This window comes from Aspergillus aculeatus (genome assembly GCF_001890905.1).
Source record: "Aspergillus aculeatus ATCC 16872 unplaced genomic scaffold ASPACscaffold_7, whole genome shotgun sequence".
Classification (NCBI taxonomy): domain Eukaryota; kingdom Fungi; phylum Ascomycota; class Eurotiomycetes; order Eurotiales; family Aspergillaceae; genus Aspergillus; species Aspergillus aculeatus.
In genome coordinates this window covers 1,290,207-1,313,917 of record NW_017962982.1, presented here as the reverse complement: position 1 = coordinate 1,313,917, position 23,711 = coordinate 1,290,207, and the positions used below count along the sequence as shown (strand labels likewise).

Genomic DNA, 23,711 nt, shown 5'->3' with positions numbered 1-23,711 from the left:
TCGTCTCTCCCAAGGTTTCATGCTTTACCAAAAATACCCGACTCTATGACTCCTAGTGAGGGGTAAATCAACATGGATACGCTATATAAGATTGATAGAATTTGTAAATCGAGCATCGAGCTAAACATGAATGAGCTCGTCATCCGAGCTCCAGTACATTGGCTGTACTGCAATGACGAGGACTCATTGACATGCGCAAGGCTCCCAGCATACCGATACACGAATGCGATATGTATCCTACAGAATGATGAGCTATGCTTCCGAATTTTCACGCCTGCTATTGCGTAAGGACCGCCTCACTAGTCAATGATGGATTTAGCCCGCTTCATCTGGGTAAAAGCCTTACAACCTTCACGGCTTTGCTAACAAGACTACCGGGCGATCGTGCAAAGTATGTCTTTTTCCAGGATATTATATCGTGAGAGGGCATTTTTCCTTTGACTCTTGAAGCTATAATCTTCCGACGATGCTCTGTAGCAGAATTTCTTGATTTTCAATTAGACATCGCCTGCTATGCGGGTAAATGCAAGCCATGGCAAACATCACGAAACTATTAGGGGGGAGCATCGAGTCGTACAGGCTATGCAGATAGCCATGATATTCACCCAGAGAACATCGAGTTTATTCCGAGTCTGAACTGTAACCTGCCAGGCCGAGAGACAGTGACGATGAATTTGCAGCTGGCTTCTGGGCTGGCGAGTTCGTGCTCGGACTCTTTCCCACGGGTTCCCCGGGGCTGACAGCACTTTCCGCAGCACTCAGGGGCTTCTGTGTTCCGGTGGGTTTGTGAGTTGATGTAGACTTTGGCAGTGATTTATCTTCCCGAGGCTCCTTGGAGGTAGTTGGGGGTGCCTGCTCGCCTTTAGGGCTTCCAGCAGAGTCGCCAGTCAATGACTTGCGTTTTTTTCCGGGGACAAGGAGGTCCTTGCTCTTCTCGCGTCGTCGTTTCCGCGCAGGTAGTTTCCAATCCTCTCCCTCCGCTGCCGGAACCACGTCGGCAGCTGTATCTTCAAGAAGAGTCTTTTCCGCCTCTTCCCGCTGGCGACGGAACAACTCCAAACCTTCGGCAGTCTCCTTCTTCACGGCGGCCTCCTTCGCTCGCGTCGACTCCAATATCGAGTCCAGGAATTCAACCTCATCTTCGTCCAGCGATCGGAATTGGTTCTTCAGCTTGATTTTCTCTTCGAAGGCTTCTTGCTTGGCCACTACACAGACGAAGATAGATCATCCTAACATGTCAATCTAGGGAGTTTCGAAAGCACGACGTGGACCTCGCTGAGCGAGTGTCGTGATATTGATCTAACTCACTCTTGTTCTGCTGCAGTACTTCAAACAGACTCTTTCCTCCATCCTGTTTTCCCAACTCTGCTTTGCGCCTGCGTTCCTCCTCGAGCTCCTGCTGCACTCGGTGCCATTCATCATTGCGCTCGACGGGCTCTTGATCTGTCCCTGCGGACACAAATCCGGACGACATTCTGGAAGGGTTGTAAGGTAATTAAAGTATCGACCCTCACGGCAAGGGTGTTTCGACTTCCCCGCGGGGATGGAAAATGTTTTCGAGGTTCAAGGGAGGCAGTGTGGCCTGACCATAGGCTATCTCCTTGTTGCCGGCCGTGATGACTGGGCGCCTTGCTACTGAGTAACTGTGAGTTTCAGACGATGTCCAGTTAATCGACAAATCACTATGCTTGCGCCAACGATTGGATTGTGTCCTTCTCCGGCTTCAACCGCGTTCTGGAGAGGGAGCCACAGTGGACGGGCAGAATCAAGCGGTGAGGCTTGAAAATCCGAAGTTGATTGGACTCTTCCAAACGCGGAGCCCCACCGAAGCGGAGCAAACGAGTTTAGGCAAAATCCCGCAGGTGCATGGCTGCGGGCAGCCTCGATGCCGAACCGATTCTCGGTGGTTGGACCGGAAATAATTATTAATGTTGATTTTACACGAGACCAAGGTCTGCATATGCTTGCTACTGTGTGGATGGTGCCGAGTTCAATCCACAGACGCTCGGCTAGTTCTTTTGAGATTCCAGGTTTGACATTCTAGAACTCGGTTATATAGTTATGTCCGGTTTACTGTGTACTGTACCACAGAGCTCGCAAGCTATCTCGGATAGTAGTACAAGTAAACAAGTAAACCTGTTTCAATTGAAGAATGTGGCGCGGTAAACTGACTGCCTGACTTTGTAGTATGAATGCTTGGGACCCTCATGCTGAGCGGCTAATTGCATGCGATAACGAATTGAGAACAAGATAACCCACCCATTTGGTTTATCGGTTTCAGATTGCAATTAGAAATGACCGGCAGAGACAAAGGCCCTGGGAGCCCGTCGATGAATTGACCCCACCATTATTGAACGGACCCCGCGACCCCGATTGACTATCGTCATCGTTCCGCGCATAGCGTGCTGGATGGACCTGCCCTGCCTCATCATCATTATCGTCTATCGGCTCTCAGAGTGAGCGGGCACTCAGCCCCTCCACTCCTCCCCAAGCCTATAAAGTCAACCTGCCTCCATCTGTGGGGACGGCTTCCTCTTATTCCTCTTTCTTCCTTCCTTCAATTCTTCCCTCTTCTAAACATTTGAATCAATTGCATTGTTTCCTTCCCAGGGTACCATACAAAAAAGTAACCATGTCGAACCTTGAGCACACCAAGTAATCCAGCTGCCCTCCCCCCGAAGCCCCAACAACGTTGACTTACACTTTGGCCTCATAGGAAAACTTACACTCTCAACACGGGTGATAAGATCCCCGCTGTTGGCTTGGGCACATGGCAGAGCGGTCCTAACCAGGTTAGAGAGGCCGTCAAGAATGCCCTTCTGAAGGGTTACCGCCATATCGACACGTAAGTGGAGTATTGTGATTGATCTAAGAACCGTGTTTGACCCTCATACTAATGGTTTTCGGCGGTGATAGTGCCCTCGCCTACGGCAACGAGGCTGAGGTCGGTCAGGGTATCAAGGACTCTGGGGTCCCTCGCGAGGAGATCTGGATCACGACCAAGCTCAACAACACCTGGCACCACCGCGTCGCCGAGGGCATTGACTCTTCTCTCAAGAGCCTTGGCGTGGACTATGTCGACCTTTACCTTGTTCACTGGCCCTGCGCGACCGACCCCAACGACACCTCGAAGCATCTTCCCGACTGGGACTTCATCAAGACCTGGTACGAAGCAATCACCCTTGTAGACCCGGCATTAGCGAGTGGGTACTGACTAGTGCGGAATCTTAGGCAAGAGATGCAGAAGCTGCCCGCCACCGGCAAGGTCCGTAACATCGGTGTTTCCAACTTCGGCATCAAGAACCTGGAGAAGCTTCTGAACGACCCCAGCACCAAGATCATCCCCGCTGTTAACCAGATTGAGTTGCACCCCAACAACCCCTCCCCCAAGTTGGTCGCCTACAACACCTCGAAGGGCATCCACTCCACCGGTTACTCTTGCCTCGGCTCGACGAACTCTCCTCTCTACAAGGATCAGACCCTGTTGGACCTTGCCGAGAAGAAGGGCAAGACCCCCCAGCAGGTCCTGCTGGTGTGGGGCTTGAACAAGGGCTGGAGCGTCATTCCCAAGTCGGTCAGCAAGGAGCGCATCGACGCCAACTTCGAGCTCGACGGCTGGGACCTGACTGAGGAGGAGGTCAACCAGCTGGACAACTTGAAGGATCGCTTCAAGGTTTGCGGAGACAGCTGGCTCCCTGTCAAGGTGTTCTTCGGAGATGACGAATGACTGACCGACATGACGCGAGGCGAAAGAAGTTCTAAAATCTAAATCCAATGTATATAAGTTCGGTCAAATGCTTGAAGCCATAGAAGCATGATAGCTTGCCGGTAATAGAATGAATTGATCGTTTTTGAACATTTTCCGCTAGTATTATCTCAATTGTCCCTCTTCTAAGTGTTGTCTGAGCGCGCAGCAATTGTTCGATGTTAAAGGCGGTGTTTACATTTAATTGAGAGGACATTTGCGGGGTAAAGGCGGGGCCGAAGCGATTCGGGTGCGCTTTCCTACACTGCGGTGGTGATAACTGTATTTCGTTGTCCGGCCCGGCTGTTTGAGGATAAGAGCAGAATTATCAAAGCCCGAACAATCAACATCACCTAATTAGACCAAACAGTTGCAGGTTGACGTTTGGTCGCCACATCATCATCGAACCACTCCCCTTCGGGGCACGTGGTTCCGGATCACATGCAGCACCGCCACTCGGCATCATGGATCCGCCGTCCCCTCGCCGTGTCACATCATCCATCCCCCGGACCCGTCATCCTCTTATCTCCTTTCTTCCTTCAATCATCAGGAGATGGTTAATCCATCATCTACTCGCTCATAAGCTTATCCATTGTTGCAGTCAGGATGCCGCCTTCTAACGGGCACCTGCTGCTCCCCAAGGTCTGGAGAGCAGCCAGGTGAGTCATTTGCCACATAGTTCTTGTTTCCAGCGTACCCTACTAATTCTCCCCTAATTAGGTCTGCCTACGAGAAGGCCTGTAAAACATTAAGGTCAAAGTTTCCCGACCAAATCCCTCAGGGTTCGCTCCGTCTTCAACCTGAATACATTAGGGTTGCTCACAGACAACCTATCAATCGAGCGGCTGCCATCCGTCAAGCCCGAAGTCGCCAGTTCTCGACTCGTGCGGCGGGATCCTTCTTCTCATATCTCCGTAGTGGTCTTCAAGCAGACCGTACTGCGACAGCGAAGGTATCTTCTGTTGCCTCCAATATTAGCCGGTTGACAACCCGTGCTCCTTTCGCGTCCGCTCTCCGCCCGAACTTGACTGGCGGTACGTTGGGCCGCACGGCCGGAGGTTATACAATTGGTGCCGGCCGCATTGGCGGTGCACGATACTTCTCACATGGCCCGGCTGCACCGGCCCAGGTTATCAACAATGTTTCAATGGGTGTGCGTGCGTTCTTCCTCTCGGGGCAGAAGGCTCGATTTGATGGGGTCGATCCCATCACCGGGAACAAGCGGTACAAGGCCGTCAGCAAGCTTCAGGATGAAGCTGAGCGCAAGATGACCGGCATTCCTCGCACGGCCCCTGGGTCTTTCATCGACTTCCAGATCTCTCCTACCATCACTGCCTTCGGCCTTCAGAAGAATCTGGCTGCCACCAGCACTTGCGATGATCAGACGCTGAACTCGGAGGGCCTCCTGGATTTGCTGTCTGCCGACTTTGCCCGGACCCTTAAGGATCTGGCTGTCGTCCTTAATGATCTCAAGCGTTTGAAATCTCTAGGCGACTTGCCCGTCATACTCCACGACCGGTCAACGATTAGAGTACGGTTTCCGGGTTGCGATGCTGAGACTGTTGAGAGGCTTTGTGACGAAGCAGGTATTCAACGAGGCAAAATCATGCAAGATGAGGATTTCAACACTCGTACGGGTGCTGATCTTGCTCTCCTGTTCCCATTTGCTCCGAGCGTCCCATCGTCTCCGCTGCTCGGTGAATACTTCTATAAACCTCAGTCTATGAAGTCCCAGGCTCCTGAAGAGGTCGATTGGCATGCTATGATGTCTCCCGAGCAAATCAGCGACGCGTCGTCTAGTGTGCACAAACAGTCTCCCAACCAGATAAGCTATGAGGATGTAACCATATTTGCCAAAAATCCCTGGGCGTCGCCCTTGTCGGGGTATTCCAGCATCAACGTCAGCGAGCTCGGAGACCACGCCTACTTCCCCGAGGTCCTGAGCAGTGGGATTCCTGGTACCGCCTCCGAATACGAGGGCTCGGACGGAATTCGCAAGTTCATTGCTGAGTGCGATACGGCTGCGCGACACTGAAGCACATGCCAAAATGTACAGCTTTACACAGTCATTTCTCGTTTCTTTGCGTATTGTTTTCCTTGCGTTCTTTAAACAAGTGCTTAGGTGGATCACGAGTATGCTTGGGCAATTCGAATTTACCAGCCATCTACCTGATGCGCTCATATCTAACATATATACCACTATTGTTATTTCGAATGTGATTAACTCATGGATTTTTTTTAAATATCATCTCCTTCAATACACTTCACTTCCCAGGTATTGTTAGAGATGCTTCGTATGACTCGTTAAGCCAGGTATCTGTGTCGCGAGGCTACATCGATCAATAGTTTGAGCCGGCGGCGACGACCCTTTGGAGAGGACTCCGTCCCTTGGCACAGGCATACCTGTGCTGCTTTTGTCAATATTACGTCTCTGCTTTAATTTGTAGCCAAAATACCCCATGGGATATCGCCATGCGGATTGGCAATTCTCCACAGCTATGTCAACCTGCACTTCTCTGATAAGCGGCTTCTATTACTCGAGATGTATATAATATCGCTTGGGAGACCGGAATCTCATCTTGTAAGCTAGCAACTTATACTGTTGCAACCACTGAAGCGACTATATAACCAGACAGCCTACTAGCATGCTCGGTTCTTCAGCCAGTGTCAACACAGTCTGATACATGTAAAGACATAAGAGTCACCTAGTGAGGAGTGGGATGTTGTAGAGCGATGGACAGAGCAGCAAGGCGGTCAGATAGCGTCTGTCAAAAAGCCCACCGCCAACCCCGCGCTAAGCTGGAAGGAGGGCGATCCGATCCACTGATAACAGTCCATCCACATGGAGATTCACACACTGCAACTATCCTGACCTGGAAGCTCATTCATTCACTTTACTACTTCCCGCATTCCGCCATCTCTCCTGCAACACTTCCGAATATTACATGACTCGATAGAAAAAGACACACTCGGTACTTGTTCTGGGGACTCTCCTGTGCTGGAGGTGTTCGACCGGGTCTCAAGCAACTGCTACGGGTCTGAGCAAAGAAATCACATAATATCTTCCGATCGCACCCCTCTCGATTTGCCGTCACCCAGACACGATGGAGGACTTCAACAGTGAAACTGACAGCGACTACACCAGCTACTGGAGAGATTGGGTAAGGTGCCCCCCCACCATGCCTGCCCCCTCCTTTCCCTTGACGTGAACGATGTGGACGGCGGCTCGAGTGCTGGTGAATGAGTGCGACTTGACAGTTACACCTGGGGACGTCATCATGACCCGGAATTGCGAATGAAGTTGCGACGGCAACTTCTCGAAAGTTGCTGAGGGGCCGCTTTTCTCAGTCAATTCTGTCTTTGCTGTCCTCGGGCAGGCCTACAGATACCTCGGATATATCGATATCAACCCGAGATCTTGTCTTGTTGCCTCTGCTCCTGCATCGAACCCTGTCCATTCGTTTTTCAGAGCCCGAGCCCGTTCCGTGCCAACGATATCTTGATTGCTGAGAACCCGTAACTGACTGCTTCTGGAAAGTTTATCTCCTCTCGTGGCAATGAATACTTTTGCGAAATCGACGAGGATTACCTCACGGATCGCTTTAACTTGACCGGCCTGAACACCGAAGTCGCATACTACCAGTACGCCTTGGACCTGGTGACGGATGTCTTCGATCTCGACGCAGACGACGACCTCCGCGAGCAGATTGAGAAGTCAGCACGCCACCTTTACGGCCTGGTCCATGCGAGATACATTGTCACGACTCGCGGGCTTGCCAAGATGGTAAGACCCTGAAGTTTGCGAAGCCACCGCCGTCTCTAATCTCTGGAAATTAGGTCGATAAACTTAAGCGCGGCGATTTCGGCAAATGTCCCCGAGTCATGTGTGAGGGCCACCCCCTCTTGCCGATGGGCCAGCACGACACCCCTAATATCAGCACGGTCCGTCTTTACTGCGCTAAGTGCGAGGACGTCTATCACCCGAAGTCGTCTCGCCACGCCTCCATCGACGGAGCTTACTTCGGCACCTCTTTCCACAGCATGCTTTTCCAGGTGTATCCTGCGCTGATGCCGGAGAAGAGCATTCGTCGCTATGAGCCCCGCGTGTTCGGATTCAAGGTGCACGCCAGCGCTGCCTTGGCTCGCTGGCAGGATCAGTATCGCGAAGACATGAAGACGACTCTTCGCGATGTTGGAGTAGAGGTCAAATACATAGAAGACGACAGCGAAGACGATCTGGAAGACGACGATGATGAGGCGATCTCGGACACCAAAGAAGAGGAGAAGGTTATCGGTGACGCTGCTTCGGGCCGCATGGATCTCGGTAATTAAAGCATAGCAACGCCTCTTCTCTCTTTTCTTCTCTTCATCCCGTCTGGTTTGCACAGTTTTTCCGCCCTTGAGAATGGAGTTATTTTCTTCCATTATCATATATTTCAATTGCATTACATCCTTCTCCGCAACCACCCACATGCATCTCAAGGGTTGGTCCCTTTTTCCTCTTTCCCCCCCCCATCCCCTCCCCCTCTTATATCGTCCCTTGCTTTAATGTCTTTTGAAAATCGCAGGAGTGTGACGGAGGGGGTGGGTTCCTCACCAAATTACATCTCATCTGCTTGCATTTATGATTATGAAATCACACTGGTGGCGTTGGCAGTCTTCCGGAGATGGCGGGTCTGTTTCTTATCTTCTTCTGATGTGAACTAGTTTCTCTTTCCCGGCCGACAGGCTTTCAGGATATACATTTCGATCTGGCTTGGTTGAATCTCATCTGGCTTCTTCTAGTCCGTCGGTCTCTTGGCGAAAGACTCTATAGAGGACTGCATTGTTCTCCAACGGGGTTCATTCATTTTGTGTAAATGTACAGTTCGTAGCGAATGCCAATGGTAGAAAAGGCAGGCCGTAAATGCATTTTCACGTGAGTCTAAGTCGTGTATGAAGCTCCGTATATACAGTACAATGAACCATTCTTGAGTCCCTTTCACTCCTGCAACTCCAGCAGCTTGTCCAGCGTAAAGGCAATGGCCCGCGCCAGCTCGATCCCCTTGTCCCAGCAATCGTCATGCGCCCCCTTGATGGGGAGCAGTTCGACCCTCCTCCTGCTGCTGCCACTGCCTTGAGACGAAGACGCCGCCGCCGCCTCAACCCAGGGCTCCAGAGCTTTCTTCATTACCTCGTGCTGGCGCGCATTGACCAGCTCATCCTCCGGCGAATGCGCCAGCACGGCCAACCGGCCCGCCGTCCACCCACCCACAACACCATCTCGCTCATCCCCGACCGCCGCCGGCGACACGGCATCCCACAGCGCTTCCTCTTCTCCAAACGCCTCCTCAATAAACTGCTGGTACGCCGCGATCTGCACATGATCATCCCGCAACCCCCGCAGATCATAGATGCCCGCCGTCCCCAAAATCGCCTGGGGTCCTATCGCCACCGACCCGCCGCCGAGCCCGAGCCCGATCCCTCCACTCCCGCCTACCGCACCATCCCTACCATCATGACCACCATCCCCATCAACCAGACCACTATTCGAAGTGGTGGTCTGGTTACCGCGGAACGAGCCCATAACCGACTGGAACGCCAGCGTGGCGCCGCAGCTGTGCCCGACGAGGATGTAGCGGTCCCCGAAGCCGTACTTGCGCTGCAGGAAGGCCAGCGCGGCCTGCACGTCGGCGATGTGGTCCGGGTGGCGCGCGGCGCGGTATTCCGTGGGTGAGGTGCTGTTGCGGTCCTGCGGGTGGTCCGGGTGCGGGCTCAGGCGGTAGTTGATGGAGGCGAAGCCGGCGAGGTGGGCGTGCGTCGTCGAGGCGTAGGGCTCCGAGGCCGCCAGGATCGAGACCGCCGGCGTCAGGTAGTTCAGGGCCGTTTGTGTGGGGTCGCGCCAGGCGCCGCCGTGGATGCAGCTGTTTTACATGATTGTTATTGTTGGTTCGAGTGAGTGAATGTGTTTGGGTGTTGGGTCTTTGCGGTGGGTAGGGTGGAAGGAAGGGAAGGTGTGTATATTGAGGTAGGTTAGTGGGGGGAAGGGGAGGGGCAGGGAAAGGGGGAACATACATCACCCAGTAGCCTTTGTCGGGGAGAGCCGATAAGGTGGTCACTGTCACGGTTTGGAGGACATGTTTGGTCCCGTAGGAAAAGGTTTCAGGGATCATTGGATCAATGACTGGGGGTATAGGGGTGGTAGACATTGAAAGGAAGGGGTTTACGATGAGATGATTGGGAGGGACCTGAGTAAGAAAAAGAGAATTGGGTTATCAGTTCACAGGAGTCATGATGATGGAAGAAGCCCCAGTGCTGCTGTTGGGTTTCTGGTTAGCGTGGCGTCCGGTTTGTCTGTGGAGCAGTGGCCGCGCTTATCGCAAATCCAACATGATGCTTCACTAAAACATTCTGTTGATGCCGTATAGTCTCGAATCAATGGATGTCAGGCCAGCCATCAAGACCTCGACCATCCAGGATTGAGTGAAGAGACAAGAGACTCATGTGGTCACTCGCAAAAGATATTGCCCGTTTGGGCAGCGGCGCTGACTGCTCCTATGGGGCTTGGCACGCTAAGCCCGATCGGGGGTTAGGCGGTGGGAGCAAATGCTGAATTCCATCCACACAAACCATCGCCGCCGTTCAACCCATCGTCGCCGTCTATACACGTATACTCTGGGCTGCTGCATTCAAAATGGCGGAGTAAGTTCTCTTGGGATTTCTCGAATCTTGGCCCAAGGATGAAACTAATGTTAAACCTTACAGGAAAGAAGTTCCTCTCACGGCCGTCAAGGTCGAGGCCTTGGTATGCACCACCACCCTGAAAATCTTCCTCACCACCCTCCCTCCCCCCGCTTTAGACAGCCCGGTCGGTCATGATGCTGACGGTTCTCGCCATTAGGTGGTGATGAAAATCATCAAGCACGGCTCGCAATCTTTCCCCACGACTGCGACCGGTTCGATCGTTGGTATGGATGTCAACGGCACCCTGGAGATCACCAACTCGTTCCCTTTTCCCGTCGTTGAGATGCCCGCCGAGTCGCACTTCGACAACGCCGCCCCCAACCCGGCCGCCGCTGCTCCCCGTGCGAAGGCCAACGCCGTCTACCAGGCCGAGATGGTCCGTATGCTTCGCGAGGTCAACGTTGACGCCCAGAACGTCGGATGGTACACCAGCGCCAACATGGGCAACTTTGTCAACATGAACGTGATCGAGAACCAGTTCTTTTACCAGAAGGAGATGAACGAACGTACAGTCGCCTTGGTGCACGATGTCAGCCGTAGCGCCCAGGGAAGCCTGAGCCTGCGTGCCTTCCGCCTGTCTCCCAAGTTCATGACTGCTTTCAAGGAGAACAAGTTCACCTCCGAGGAGTAAGTTCTAGCTGTCGTCTTGGAAGTTTAAGCTGCGTCGCTAACATCCACCAGGCTCCAAAAGTCCAACCTCAGATACCAGGACATCTTCGTCGAACTTCCCGTTGAGATCCACAACTCCCACCTGATCACCTCTTTCGTCCACCAGCTTCAGTCCCCCATCCAGTCCGCCCCCACGGATCTCCCCGCCTCTTTGTCTGCTCTGGAGTCTGGACCCTTCGCCAAGTCCTCCGTGCTGGCCCCCAACTTCGACAACCTCTCCCTCAGCATCGATCCTTTCTTGGAGAAGAACTGTGACCTTCTGCTCGACAGCATCGAGGTCCACCACACCGAGACCAACAACTTCCAGTACTACCAGCGCTCGCTTGCCCGTGAGCAGGCCAAGATCACCGCCTGGCAAAACAAGCGCAAGACCGAGAACGCCAACCGTGCGACTCTCAAGCAGCCCCTCCTCCCCGAGGACGAGTGGCAGCGGCTGTTCAAGCTCCCTCAGGAGCCCAGCCGTCTGGACAGCATGCTGAACAGCCGCCAGGTCGAGCAGTACGCCCGCCAGGTGGACAGCTTCGTCGCCTCCACGACGGGCAAGATGTTCGCTGTCAAGGGTAACCTTCTGCCGGGAGAGACCGCCAAATAGAATGGAGGACTTCTAGAGGAAGCGCGAAGAAGACGAAGATGAAGATGAAGAAGAAGGGCCAAACTGATATGATTTGTCTCACACTGTGGGGATTCTGGAAATCGCATGCATGACCTTACGGCGTAGGGAGGGAAAATTCTGTATCTGACTGTTAATATGTCTCCTGGTTGTTTCTTAATTCCAGTGACGAATAGAGTTACGGGATATGACTTTTGGGGGAGAATTCGCTTTCAATCTATATAGGTTTTTTGTTTGTTGTTTACCGATGTTTCCCCATCCCCTCCCCCCCTGTTTCGCCTTTGGTGAGAGCGTCTCTGCATGTTTCCCCAGGTTGACTGTTTTGGGAATGGCGCTGCCCTAATTGCTGTGTTAGGGTACGATGCGTCCACGTGACGTGGCATTGATGACCTCATCGTTTGATACCTTTGCTGCCGATAACGATTAGATAAGGATTGATACAATCATTACAATGACGATTGCTATTCCAGTGATTCTCGATGCTCACGAGTAGATTATCTTGGATACATACAAGATAGATTCAATTCATGCATACACAATGCCTAACACCAACTCCGACATCTGGCTCGTATGTCATTCCAAGCAGCGCAGCAGCAATTGCCCTCCCAAGCCGCCTCATCCTAACCTACACTCCACACCATCATCGTGATATCCCACAGCTTATAACTGCAGTACTAACCATAAGAAAAAAAAACAACAGTCCGGGGCCTTCGCCGTCGTCATCACCGACTTCATGGTCTACCCCTTCGACACCCTCAAGACACGCCTGCAATCCCCCGACTACGCCACCGTCTACAAGGACGCGACGACCGGCCAGATCAAGCGCGGCGTGCTGTTCAGGGGCCTCTACCAGGGCGTCGGCAGCGTCGTCCTCGCCACGATTCCAGCCTGTAGGTCTACCCTTGTCTGTCCTGTCCCCTCAATATAACCCCCGGGCAACCCTTCTCCCTGCTCTTTCGCACCAACTAAGAAAAAATCCCCCCAAAAGCAGGAGCATTCTTCACCACCTACGAAGCAAGCAAACAAGCCCTCACGCACCTCTTCACCAAAACCACCACCACCAACCAGACCCAATCCCAGAAACTCACCCTCCCAACACCCTTCCTCCACTCCCTCGCCTCCTGCACCGCCGAAGCAGTCTCCTGCTTCATCCTCACGCCCGCGGAGGTGCTGAAGCAGAACGCCCAGATCGTCAACAGCGCTTCCACCAGCACCAGCACCAGCACCAAACCAAAGAACATAACCCTCACCATCCTCCACCGCTTCCGGCACCGACCCTGGAAACTTTGGAGCGGATACACAGCGCTCCTAGGCCGCAACCTGCCGTTCACCGGGATCCAGTTCCCGATCTTCGAGTTCGTCAAGGGGAAGGTGGTGGCTTATCGAGACACAACACCAAAAACTGTCGGCGGGGGTGTCGGGGCATCGAATACAGATCCGACCTTCACCTCCGATAAGAACCGGCAGGACTCGATCGTCGAACGGGTCTACGTGACGGGCATCGCGGGGAGTGTGGCGGGGACGGTTTCCTCGGTGGTGACGACGCCTACTGATGTGGTCAAGACGCGGATGATGTTGGCGGCTACGGAGGAGCAATCTTCCCCCGAAAAGAGGGCCGGGGCGTGGGCGGTGGGGAGGGAGGTTTATGGGAAGGAAGGGGTGAAGGGGTTGTTTCGGGGCGGGGCGTTGCGGGCGTTCTGGACAGCGATCTCGTTTGGAATTTATTTGAGTATGTATGAGGGGGGCAAGGTTTATTTGGGGAATAGGCGGGGGGAGAGGGAGAAGGGGAAGAAGGTGAGAGATGAGGAGGAAGGGGCGCCGTTGTAGACTTTCCTGGGCTAGATGCTCGGCTTGAATATGGGTTTTGCCAGAATAGATAGTCTAATACAATGAAAACTCCAGCTGCTAACATTTGCAATCATATGTAGGAAAGATGCCTTGAGTATGCCAATCACTGGCAAGCAAAAAATAAAAATCATTCTCATGGTAGTCGTACATCGTATAATCCAAGCGCATCATCTAAATCATTTTTTTCACTTCGGATACAAAGTCACATCCCAAAGACACATAATCATTCATCAAATATCCAGGATATCTTCCAGGTTCAGCCTCATTGCATTGTCGTTTCATCGTTGAATTCATAAAAGGGCCCCAACTCGCAGATTGCAATAGTGAGACAAGCCTGTTGAAACTGCATGCGTCACCTCATCATCCCAGATTGGTCAATTTGCGGAACCAATTGGGCATTCTCCCATTGCTAACTGGGGGCGGCGCGTAGCGGTCTTCATAGCGGCCTTCATACGGCGACCGCATCCCCCGCGCACGCTCGTAGTCTCCACTCCCGGAACTACGCTCGGAGCGTCGCACCTCGCGTTTCCTGGAACGGAGCTCGTCAATCTCCTGGTCCGTCAGCCCGGGGTATCTGGCTCGCCGACGAGCCCGGCGGCGCAGTTCACGGCGCGCCTCTTCGTCCGACGATATCGAGCCGCCGTTTGCGGCCCCTTCGGGTCCTCCGGGCATATCTAGCACCGTAGTCATCACGGGTGGGGGTTCCGGCGGATCGTCCGCCTGTGAGTCGATCCAGGACGAGGTCTTATCCTTGCGGCCTCCGGACATCATTGGCCGGAATCTCTCCGCATCGAGAGGAGGCGCCCTGGACTTCCGACGCCTGGACCGCTCGCCGTCGGCAGATCGCTCCGTGTGGTGATGATAGTGGTGAGGTGGGGGAGGGGCAGCCTGATCGGCATCCATCATGCCACCGAAGTAGAACTGTCGGGCAGCTCGATCGTCGACGGGCATGGACCGGCGCTTGGATCTGCCAGACTCCTGGGTGGGGTCATACATTTCTGCCTCTCGCTGCCTCCTGCGCTCGCGGCGCTGCGCAGCCCTAGCTTCGGCGGCCTCACGGGCCTCTTCCTCTTCTCTGGCACGCCGCTCCCGCTCTTCACGGGCAGCCCGGCGCGCTCTTCGCTCCTCCCGTCGTCGTTCGGCCTCCCTTTCCTCCTCCTCACGCAGCTGCCGCTCCTGCGTCTCGCGTTCCCGTGCCATTTCTCTTTCTTTGCGCCGAGCGCGCCTCTCTTCGGCCTCCCGCCATTCGCTCTCGCGAAGCTGATCAGATGCGGCTTGCCGCGCGGCTCGTCGGGCTCGGCGTGCCGCCCTCCTTGCTTCCGCTTCTTCTGCATCCGTTTCGGGGAATGCCTCTACCGGTGGAGCATCGGTGAGGAAGCCCTCACCGTCCATATCCGGCATATCATGTCGTCTTCGTCTGCTCTCATGTCTCATGCGACGAGACTCGCCGCGTTCTGGTTCGGTCATATACCTGGCATCTTCATCCCCGTAAGAGCGAGACTTATGACGCTCTGGCAGCTCGGGGCGGGCCGTTCTCCGCAGAGATCCGATCAGCCCCTTGAGACCACCCGGACCGGGCTCCGGCTTTCTTGGAGCCGTGTTTGAGCGTCTGAGACGTCGTTCTCGCGGAGGCTCCACAAATGCAATATCATCCGGCCCAGATAAGACTTCTGGATCCTCTTGCTGCAGCTCGTCGAGCATGGCCCTGTCATCCAACTCGTCATGTCGAGACCGCGACTGCGTAGGACCGAATCAGTTAGCCGAAGCCCATGGTCCACCAATTCTAGGTTTCTTACCTTGTGTCGGGAACGTCTGTCGGAATGCCGCGATCCTCTTGAACCACTCTCTCGGGGTGCAAAAGCATCGAGATCATCTCTGTCCACCATGACGATATCATCCTCGTCAATAGCATACGGATCAGGCACAGCTACAGGGCCATGATTAGCAAAAGCAGCAGCGAGAAGCCATTGGAAGGCATAAATACCTGATCGCCTGCGAGATGCATGAGGTCTCTCTCGTCCTGAAGAACCGTTCGTACCCATCGTTCTGGCGGCTTTATCCGGCATGTCTCGGTGGTTGTCTGGTGGTGGCGTGGGCAATTTAGTATCCTTTACATCATCGTTCATCTCTACGGAGGGGCGTCTTGATATCGGCCTTGGAGCTTGGGCTCCAGACTTCTTCGTGGACTTCTTCCGAGACGGAGGGGGCATCCCCAGGATAAAGTGGGAGAATGTCATACCTCGGCTATGTCGAGCTTCTCTGCGTCGATCTCGGTCAGAAGTAGATGACTTTTCGACCTCGTTCTCACCTTCCCGGGTTTTAGGGTGTCTAGTTGACCTTGTCCGCACCATCAGCGGCGGTGAATGCTCTCCCCGATGCCTAGACTCTTTCTGAGGCGTTTTCTTAGAAGGGGCGCCAGCCCAGAATCCCCACGAAGCAGAGCCGGGTGTGCGCTCCACACGGGTGCGCTCCTTTCTGGGCATCTTGTCAGGTTGGCTTTCGATAGGCTCCGGAGGGGGCGTTGGAGGTCCACCGTGACCTACATCAACCGGCGGAGGATCTGCCGGAAGTGCAGCCTGTTCTAGGCTGGATACCTTCTTGCTCTTCTTCTTTGGCTTCTCAAGTTCTGGAGCAGGCGCCTCATCGAGCTCCGGTATAATGTCGCGTTCTTGTTGAATATCAGCCACTGGTCCGGGCTCTTCCAGAATGGGGATAGGGGCGTCTTCCACGACTGGAGCAAGGACAGGCTCCGGCTCTAGCTCAATGACCTTCTTCTTCTTTTTCTTCTTCTCAGCTTTGGAAACGGGCACCGGAACAGGCTCAGGCTCGGGTTCAGGCTCTATTACGGGCTCTGGCTCCGGTAATGGGGCTGGGGCGGGTTCAGGTTCAGGTTCAGGCTCTGCCACTGGCTCCGGAATGGGCACAGGAACAGGAACAGGCTCAGGCTCGATTTCGATCACCTTTGCCTTCTTCTTCTCTTTCTTCTTGGCCTTCTTTGACAATACCACTGGCTCTGGTACTGGTTCCGGTTCCAGCCGTACAGGTTCAGGGATAGGCTCTGGTGCAGGTTCAGGCTCAGGTTCAGGCTCAAGCTTCTGAACGGGGGGTTCCGGAACAGGAGGTGGGGGAATGTCGTCGTACTCGTCGTCAAACGCGTCGGGAAAACTTCCAGGGACCAGATCACGCGAAGACTTCCTCGGTCGATATGGCTCAGGCTCAATATCAACAATGGGCTCTTCCTGGGGAAGCTCAACAACTTCCTCTGGTGGAGGCAGCACGACTTCCTTTGCCTTAATCTTCCCTGCTTTCTCTCTCAATTTATCCTTCCTCGCTTGCTCAAGAGACTTGATGCGCTCAGCGACGGACAGCTTGGTTGATGACTTGGTCTTGGAGGTGACAACAGGAGTCTTTGTTGGCGGGGCGGCTTGTTCCTCGACGACTGGTGGCATTGGCGCTTCGGGCGCTTCGGGCGCTTCTGGCATCTGGGGTGCATCGCCAATGTCGATTAGTAAGTCATCGTCAGCAGGCTTGCTCTCCAGTTCAGGCTCCGGCTCCGGCTCCTGCATAATCTCTATGGGCTTGGCTTTCTCAGCTGACTTCCTTTTCGTCGCCTTCGGTTTACCCATTGTTGCTGCTCCAAGAGTAGCCCAGAACCCCATCGAAGCCTTTGGTGTCTCCTCTACCCCAAATCCCTTGCTAGTACTCTTGGGAGGCTTAACATCATATTCATCCCAGAGAGGCTCCTCGGGCACGTGCTCTGTAGGCACATATCCTTCTGGCTCATGTGTGAATCCTAGAGAAGGTGGAGTTGGTGCGGGGGGAGGTGGCTCCACTGCAATCTTGCTACCCTTCTTCTTTTTCTTGTCTTTCCCAGTACTCCAGATACCCCAGCTCGCTTCGTCATAAACTTGTTCGGCTTGTATGGGTGCAGGCGCAGGTTCATCGATGGTCTCTGGTACAGGTTCGGGTAGCGGCTCGGGCTCGGGTTCCACAACAGGTTCGGGTTCAGGTTCAGGTTCTGGCTCGGGTTCATGAACAGGCTCAGGCGCGGGCTCAGGAGCCGTTTCTGGCTCCGGGGCAGGTTCCTCATGATTAGCAGGTGGAGGTGGTGGCCATTCAAAATCCTTGCCAGGAATTGGAAGCCCTTTCTTGACTAACTGCTTCTCTCTCTTTTTCCGATCCTTGGAGTTCAAATTCTCCCAGTTGTCGTACAGAGGGTTGTCTGGAATAGCTGGAGTTTCTGGTTCGGGCTCGGGTTCGGGTTCAGCAACTGGCTCTGGTTCTGGCTCGGGGACTGGCTCAGGTACTGGCTCAATCTCAGGTTCAGGGTCTGGTTGTACAGGCTCAGGTACGGGCTCAGGTTCAGGTTCTTGCACTGGCTCGGGCTCAGGTTCCGGCTCGGGCTCGGGCTCAGGCTCAGCGGGTTGAGGAGGAGGCCATTCAAAATCTTTGCCCGGAATTGGGAGACCTTTCTTGATCAACTGCTTCTCTCTTTTCTTCCGATCCTTGGAATTCAAGTTTTCCCAGTTATTGTAGAGAGGATTATCCGGTATGGCTGGAGGCGCGGGCTCAGGCTCGGGCTCGGGTTCGAGTACTGGCTCTGGTTCAGGCTTAGGCTCAGGCTCAGCCACTGGTTCAGGTTCAGGTTCAGGTGCCGGCGCTGGTGCTGGCTCTGGCTCTGTCTCGGGTTCGGCAGCCTTGCCCTTCTTCTTTTTCTTGTCCTTCTTTGACAAGCCCCAGGCGCCCCAATCATCCTCTTCTTCTTTCTTGTCTTCGACAGGCTCAGGTTCGGGCTCAGCCGGCGGCTCTGGAGCTGGTTCCTCGACAACTGCCTCCACGACGGGCTCTTCGAAGATGCCATTTTTCTTGGCCTTCTTATCCTTCTTCTTGGAGGTAGAAGTCCAAGCATTCCAGTCGTCCTCAGGGGGAGCAGTCTCAGCCGCTGCCGGTGGTTCAGGCGCAGGAGACTCCGCAGGTACAGTTTCTTCAAGCAGAGCATCTTTCTTCTTTTTCTTTTTGTCCTTCTTCGAGAGTTGTGCTCCCCAGCCCCAGTCGTCGTCGTCGTCGGCTATCTCTGGAAGTTTCTCTGGCTGCGCCTGCGGCTCGGGTTCTGGCGTAGCTTCTGGCTCCTGAACAGGCTCGGATTCAAGGTCTTTGGGAAGGTCTTCCTCCGCGTCTTTCTTCTTTTTCTTCTTGTCCTTCTTGCCCATGGTAAAACCACCCCACATGTCATCCTCGGGCTTGGTCTCTTTTTCGCCACTGATGGCATTATCGGTGCCAACAGGTTCGTCGATCCCTCCAAACCCGAATCCCACGCTTGTAGTCTTCGCAGCAAATGACCAAGGATTGTTGTCTGCTTTGCTTTTATCGGGTGTCGCACCGTTCGCGCCATTCAAAGTGTCCAAACCCCATTTGTTACCTGTGCCCCAACCTTTGTCCCAGCCACCGAAGCTGAAACCGACATCTCCGGTTGGAGGAGGCAGACCTAAATCCAACTGCGGCACGTTATCACCTAGGTTCACTTCCTGGAACCCATTCGTTGGAGGCGGGGGAGGCACCTCGGGCACAGCCTCGGGAACAGCCTCGGCGCCCTACAGATTCGGTCAGACTGGATGCCAAGGTTGTTTCCAAAATGGGAATAAATTTGCTCAACATACCTTGCCTTTCTTTTTCTTCTTCTTGCTGCTTGCAGTGGTAAAACCAGCCCAGCTGTCATCATTTGCACCGTCGGCATCGTCCGCCCAGCTGAGGTTGTTGGCGGCTGCAGCTTCTTCGGCTGCTTTCTTCTCCTCCTCCTCTTTTGCCCTTTTCTCCTCCTCTTCCTTGGCCAGTCTCTCCTCCTCCTCCTCCTTAGCTAGTCGTTCCTCTTCTTCCTTGGCCGCTTTTTCCTCCTCCTCTTTCTTCAGTCGCTCTTCTTCCTCCTGCTTCTTCTTCTTTTTCTTGCTCTTTGTGGTGGTCGTAGCCCACGCGTCCCAGTCATTGTCGTCTTCGTTGTTCCCGCCATCTCCACCGTCTCCACCGTCGCCGCCGTCGCCACCTCCGCCGTTGCCGTCGTCCCCTCCATTGCTTCCGTCACCAGCATCACCGCCCCCGTCGTTGCCATTATTATCGCCGTTCTGGTCGTCACCCCCCTGATCCTGCTTGTCTCCACCCTCATCCGGCGATGCGCTTTTCTTACGTTGTGGCTGTGGCGGGTTCTTTTTCTTCTTCTTTGCGTGTTCTCGAACACCCTGAATCTTGTCGAAGTCGATAATTCGAGACGAGGACTTATCCTTATTCGAGCTCGACGCGATTTGCGCCGGTGCCGAGTCATCGGACAGGTCTTTCCGATGGGCGAACGGAGCTAGAGTGGAGTAGTCCGGAGGGAGATCGGTTACAGCTTCGTCGTATGAAGGTGGGGGGTCCTCGTAACATCCATTATTGGGCACCTGGAGATCGACTTCATCAAGTGCTGTGCTCTCCAACACGTAGAAAGACTTCTCGGCCAACTCTGATCGACTCTTCTAGTATGACATTCCTAGTTAGCCTTTTTGCGCTGAATGTTGACAGTGTATCTGACGGGATAATCAGATAGCTCAAGCCAAGAGGGTTTGGTCATACCTTGCCATCGCTCGTCGCAATGGCTCTATTGCACCTGACGGGTGCAGCCATCTCTCGTACCACCGAGGCGACAGACGCCGCGTTCTGATCATGATGATCTCCGCATGGTCTCACGCAGCTCTTCTTCTCTGCCCGGCATGTCGGCCAACACTCGATCTGAGTACGGGAATCACCCCATTTCGACTCTGCGAATTGGCCTTGGTCGAGCATGCGCACGGTCTCCATGCTGGTAAGAGAGAGATGTAGCGCATGAGTCTTGAAGGGCGATCGGCCTGCTCCTCTTGAAGAGGCAGTTATCTCTCGTCACCGCAGGCTGGAAACACGGAATCTATACCTAGTTTCCGCGTCGAGATCGGGTATCAGGATCAGGTGGCAGAATAATCCAGAAGATAGGGAGTGCGCGTAACAATGGACACCAAATGAAAGGGCTTAGAGAACCGAGAAAGCCTCCCCTTGATATTAGTTAACAAGCGGCCAGCGCAAGCGCAGCCACAGCACGCCCAAATTCAGAGGGCCAAAAACGTCACGCTGACGGAGAATTGCAGCCGAAGAGAAGGGGGTGTAGTGGGCCTGCAAGCCTAAGAGAATACAAAAGACAAAAAGACAAGCGAACACGAAAAAGGTATATGTTGGAATATGCGAGGAGAGCGCTCGAGAATGATGACGGCAAAGGTTCAGTAGAAAGGGAGAGTAGGGATGCGGAGGCAGGCCATCGAGTCGATGGACCACAAGGCGGTGGACTGGAAGAAACCAAAGAAGAAAGAGAGCGCAATTCTGCTCAATCAAGATCTGGATCCTTCGCCAGACAGTGATTGGGGATTGGCGGGGATGCGATGCGAAAGCTAGCTCTGGAATGTAAGCTAGTACCGGGGGCTTTTACGACAGGGACGTCAGCCAGCAATCGTGGGTAGGAAAGGGAGGAACTCGGGGAGATGATGGTGGAGTGAAAAGAATCACTGCGTGCAAATCGGAGATTTCGAAGGTCTTACATTTCTGTCCGTCTATGCGATTGACAAGAGTGATTTGCGCCGACCCAAAAGAGGAACAAAGGGAAAAACAAAAAAAATGAAGGGAAAAAAAAGTATTTGAGACCGCGGTGAATTCCCGGAGGCCCAAGACGGAGGAGCGTATAGTAGAGTTGATAGGATGGCGGTGGCTGGGGATGGGACGGCACCGACCACCAGGCTAGCTCAGACTAGAGAAGGGGGGGGGGGGAAAGGGAAATAACAACGCGTGCGAGAGAAAAGGAAACAATCAGAGTCGTCACCGCCGATCGGACCTGGTCTAGTAGTGCATCAGCAACAATCAAATTACGAGGGTCGAAGGGAGCGAGAAGCAAATAAGAAAGATTGCCAGTGGTGAGAAAGAGAGATCGAGCCCAAGTCACGCAGGCACAAGCCAGTCACACTCCGAGGGGGCGGTGGGCAAATGCGCCTATCGATAACGAGGCCACCCCTCCTTTTGGCCTTTGGGATGGGGGGATCGGAGGAGGGGGAGGGGGAGTGGGAGAGGTAGACACTTACTACTTCTAGTCAAGGTACTAAGATAGTATAAGTACCGTCCGTAGTGACTTACTCCGGAGTACTCACTTCTTGTCAATGTTGCTGCTGCTGCTGCTGATGAAGATGTCTCTGCTTCCAGACTCACTTATAACAGGAAAGATTTCCCCTGGATAGAATTGACTCATGCACATCGGAACACCAGAGATGCCTTACATTACCGATAGCGGAGCAAGAGGGGAAAGATGGAATGTATTCGTTGTCAACCCCAAGTGGGGACGAAGTGATGGAAATAGTATACAGACTGTCAACACTCAACCTAAAAAGAACACCCGTTCCTTGGTTCGACCTGCGGGCCTGTAGTCAAGTCAATTCAGTACACAGTAAAACATAGATCAATGTGCAGTACTATACATTGTACTGAATGTACAGCACCATGATGTTCAATATGCAATGGCTCATTCTTGAGGCAAAGCAGCAGGAATCCACATCTACTGTCGACCTTTCGTCCTACATAGTACGACCGACCCATCAACCCCACGTGCCTCAGACACATCTTCTCAACACCACCGCAGCAGTGGTTCAACTCAACATGAACCACCAGATTAAAACTGCAGGGCTTTTCATCATCCAACATCCTGCAATGCAACCATCAGGCAGCCAAAACTCAAGAACGAAAAAATCTGCCCACCAATGCCCTAGGTATACATTATTCAGCGAGGAAAACTCGGGTTGCGTTGAAAAAACCAAAAGGGAAGCAGTTCTTCACCGCATCGAAGGCGAAGAATAGGCCCGAGCCTATCAAACGCGTGGACCACTCTGAGAACCCAACGGGCCTCCGCTTGACTTTGCTTTTTCGGTGTTAGTTGATGCTATTGCCTTTGACTCTTCAGATGTGGTTTTCGTCCGACTACTGTAGGTGTATCCCAAAAGTGTTTAGCATTGACAGCTGTTCTTGTCGATACCCGCTAGAGGTCCTTGATCAGGAAGTAGATTGTCTTGTGGAGGATATTTAGTAAACAACCACCACTTTTAGCTCTAAGTAAACTACTGAAGTAAACTACCGGCTCTTCCGATATCCCGCCCAGCGTCGAAGTCAGATGCAAGCCCCATCCATCCCTCGGTGCCACCACTCCAGTTGGCAACACCGCAGGGTGTCTGTGTCCCTCTTTTCTTCGTGTCCGGCGTCTACCTCAGAATGTCTCACTCGCGTTCTTCAGACGGTGATACAAGCACTGTGCGACTGCGGTTGAACTAGTCAATTGGTCTGCATGGTAGAAAAAGAAAACAAGGAGAAGGAAGAGTCATGAGGAGCGTTTGCCCGAAAGCTAATACCTTCGAATCTACCGCCGCAGCCACCGCAAAACCATCATCCCATTGTTGTCGCTTTCTTAAGTTCAGCCTTATTGTAGCTTGTTATCTTGGAATCAGGAGCTTTCAGAGCTTTCCCCGCGCATAGAGGGCTTGAAGATTTTCCATCGTATTGAGCTCCTGGGTGAAGATCACAAGTTATTTGTCGGCTATACCATACTTAAGATGCGTTCCCATGCATAGAATCAACGAGCGAGCGGGCTGCAAGGCCATCCGCCATTGCACCGTGAAGAAGCATCAATATACCTCCTGATAACTCTCTCATGGCTCTTGCACTTCGAGAATGGTTCTCGAAACGTGCAGCAGTACACCCTGAAAGGTCCATCGGAGACCCTCCAAGACCATGTAGACAAAACCCTCAGAATGCAGCCTGCCTCAACAACCCCTCAAAGCTATGCTTGTCCCTCAACTACCGCTCTCACCAATTGCTACCAAAGAGAGCAGTCTACATCCCAAGATAGATATTGGAAGTAAAACCTTCCCCCAACCGCCAAGCCAGCAGCCCCGATCCCAAACCACAAGTAGATAGAAAAGAATTTCCCGCCACGCCATTTCCGCTGATCGACGGTACGGATCTCGCGGGCCAGAGCAAAAAGAAGATCCCAAGAGCATCATGCAGGACATATAGCTCAGGGCTTCCGTCCAT

General features: G+C 53.5%; 8 protein-coding genes across 8 annotated transcripts; 5 read left to right on the top strand and 3 right to left on the bottom strand.

The window, feature by feature from the left end:
* Positions 1–250: 250 nt before the first annotated feature.
* ASPACDRAFT_78364 (uncharacterized protein) lies at positions 251–1,692 on the bottom strand. Its single transcript, XM_020205166.1, has 2 exons — positions 1,309–1,692; positions 251–1,205 (listed from the first exon to the last, which is right to left on the bottom strand). The coding sequence occupies exons 1-2, from the start codon at positions 1,472–1,474 to the stop codon at positions 622–624; spliced, it is 750 nt and encodes a 249-aa protein (XP_020056792.1). The 5' UTR covers positions 1,475–1,692; the 3' UTR covers positions 251–621.
* A 940-nt stretch (positions 1,693–2,632) lies between these two features.
* On the top strand, positions 2,633–3,727 carry gcy1 (putative glycerol dehydrogenase Gcy1; the record flags this gene model as incomplete). Its single annotated transcript, XM_020199520.1, has 4 exons — positions 2,633–2,655; positions 2,717–2,845; positions 2,917–3,165; positions 3,232–3,727. The coding sequence occupies 4 exons, from the start codon at positions 2,633–2,635 to the stop codon at positions 3,725–3,727; spliced, it is 897 nt and encodes a 298-aa protein (XP_020056791.1).
* A 530-nt stretch (positions 3,728–4,257) lies between these two features.
* Positions 4,258–5,982, top strand: ASPACDRAFT_78359 (uncharacterized protein). The gene is made up of 2 exons (XM_020205165.1): positions 4,258–4,404; positions 4,466–5,982. Exons 1-2 carry the CDS (start codon positions 4,352–4,354, stop codon positions 5,778–5,780), a joined length of 1,368 nt encoding a protein of 455 aa, XP_020056790.1. The 5' UTR covers positions 4,258–4,351; the 3' UTR covers positions 5,781–5,982.
* A 571-nt stretch (positions 5,983–6,553) lies between these two features.
* Positions 6,554–8,073, top strand: ASPACDRAFT_118718 (casein kinase II subunit beta family protein; the record flags this gene model as incomplete). The annotated part of the gene is made up of 3 exons (XM_020196193.1): positions 6,554–6,906; positions 7,284–7,529; positions 7,583–8,073. Coding segments are annotated over exons 1-3 (794 nt in total), but the record flags the coding sequence as incomplete, so codon positions are not given.
* A 653-nt stretch (positions 8,074–8,726) lies between these two features.
* On the bottom strand, positions 8,727–9,933 carry ASPACDRAFT_43036 (arylformamidase; the record flags this gene model as incomplete). The annotated part of the gene is made up of 2 exons (XM_020201198.1): positions 8,727–9,648; positions 9,800–9,933. 2 exons carry the CDS (start codon positions 9,931–9,933, stop codon positions 8,727–8,729), a joined length of 1,056 nt encoding a protein of 351 aa, XP_020056788.1.
* A 443-nt stretch (positions 9,934–10,376) lies between these two features.
* On the top strand, positions 10,377–12,204 carry ASPACDRAFT_78357 (putative eukaryotic translation initiation factor 3 subunit EifCh). The gene is made up of 4 exons (XM_020205164.1): positions 10,377–10,426; positions 10,490–10,529; positions 10,626–11,095; positions 11,150–12,204. Exons 1-4 carry the CDS (start codon positions 10,419–10,421, stop codon positions 11,727–11,729), a joined length of 1,098 nt encoding a protein of 365 aa, XP_020056787.1. The 5' UTR covers positions 10,377–10,418; the 3' UTR covers positions 11,730–12,204.
* Positions 12,205–12,285: 81 nt separating this feature from the next.
* On the top strand, positions 12,286–13,574 carry ASPACDRAFT_43034 (putative mitochondrial carrier protein; the record flags this gene model as incomplete). The annotated part of the gene is made up of 3 exons (XM_020201197.1): positions 12,286–12,315; positions 12,448–12,637; positions 12,736–13,574. 3 exons carry the CDS (start codon positions 12,286–12,288, stop codon positions 13,572–13,574), a joined length of 1,059 nt encoding a protein of 352 aa, XP_020056786.1.
* A 381-nt stretch (positions 13,575–13,955) lies between these two features.
* ASPACDRAFT_43033 (uncharacterized protein) lies at positions 13,956–20,420 on the bottom strand (the record flags this gene model as incomplete). Its single annotated transcript, XM_020201196.1, has 5 exons — positions 13,956–15,332; positions 15,392–15,522; positions 15,634–19,186; positions 19,253–20,098; positions 20,196–20,420. The coding sequence occupies 5 exons, from the start codon at positions 20,418–20,420 to the stop codon at positions 13,956–13,958; spliced, it is 6,132 nt and encodes a 2,043-aa protein (XP_020056785.1).
* Positions 20,421–23,711: the final 3,291 nt, after the last annotated feature.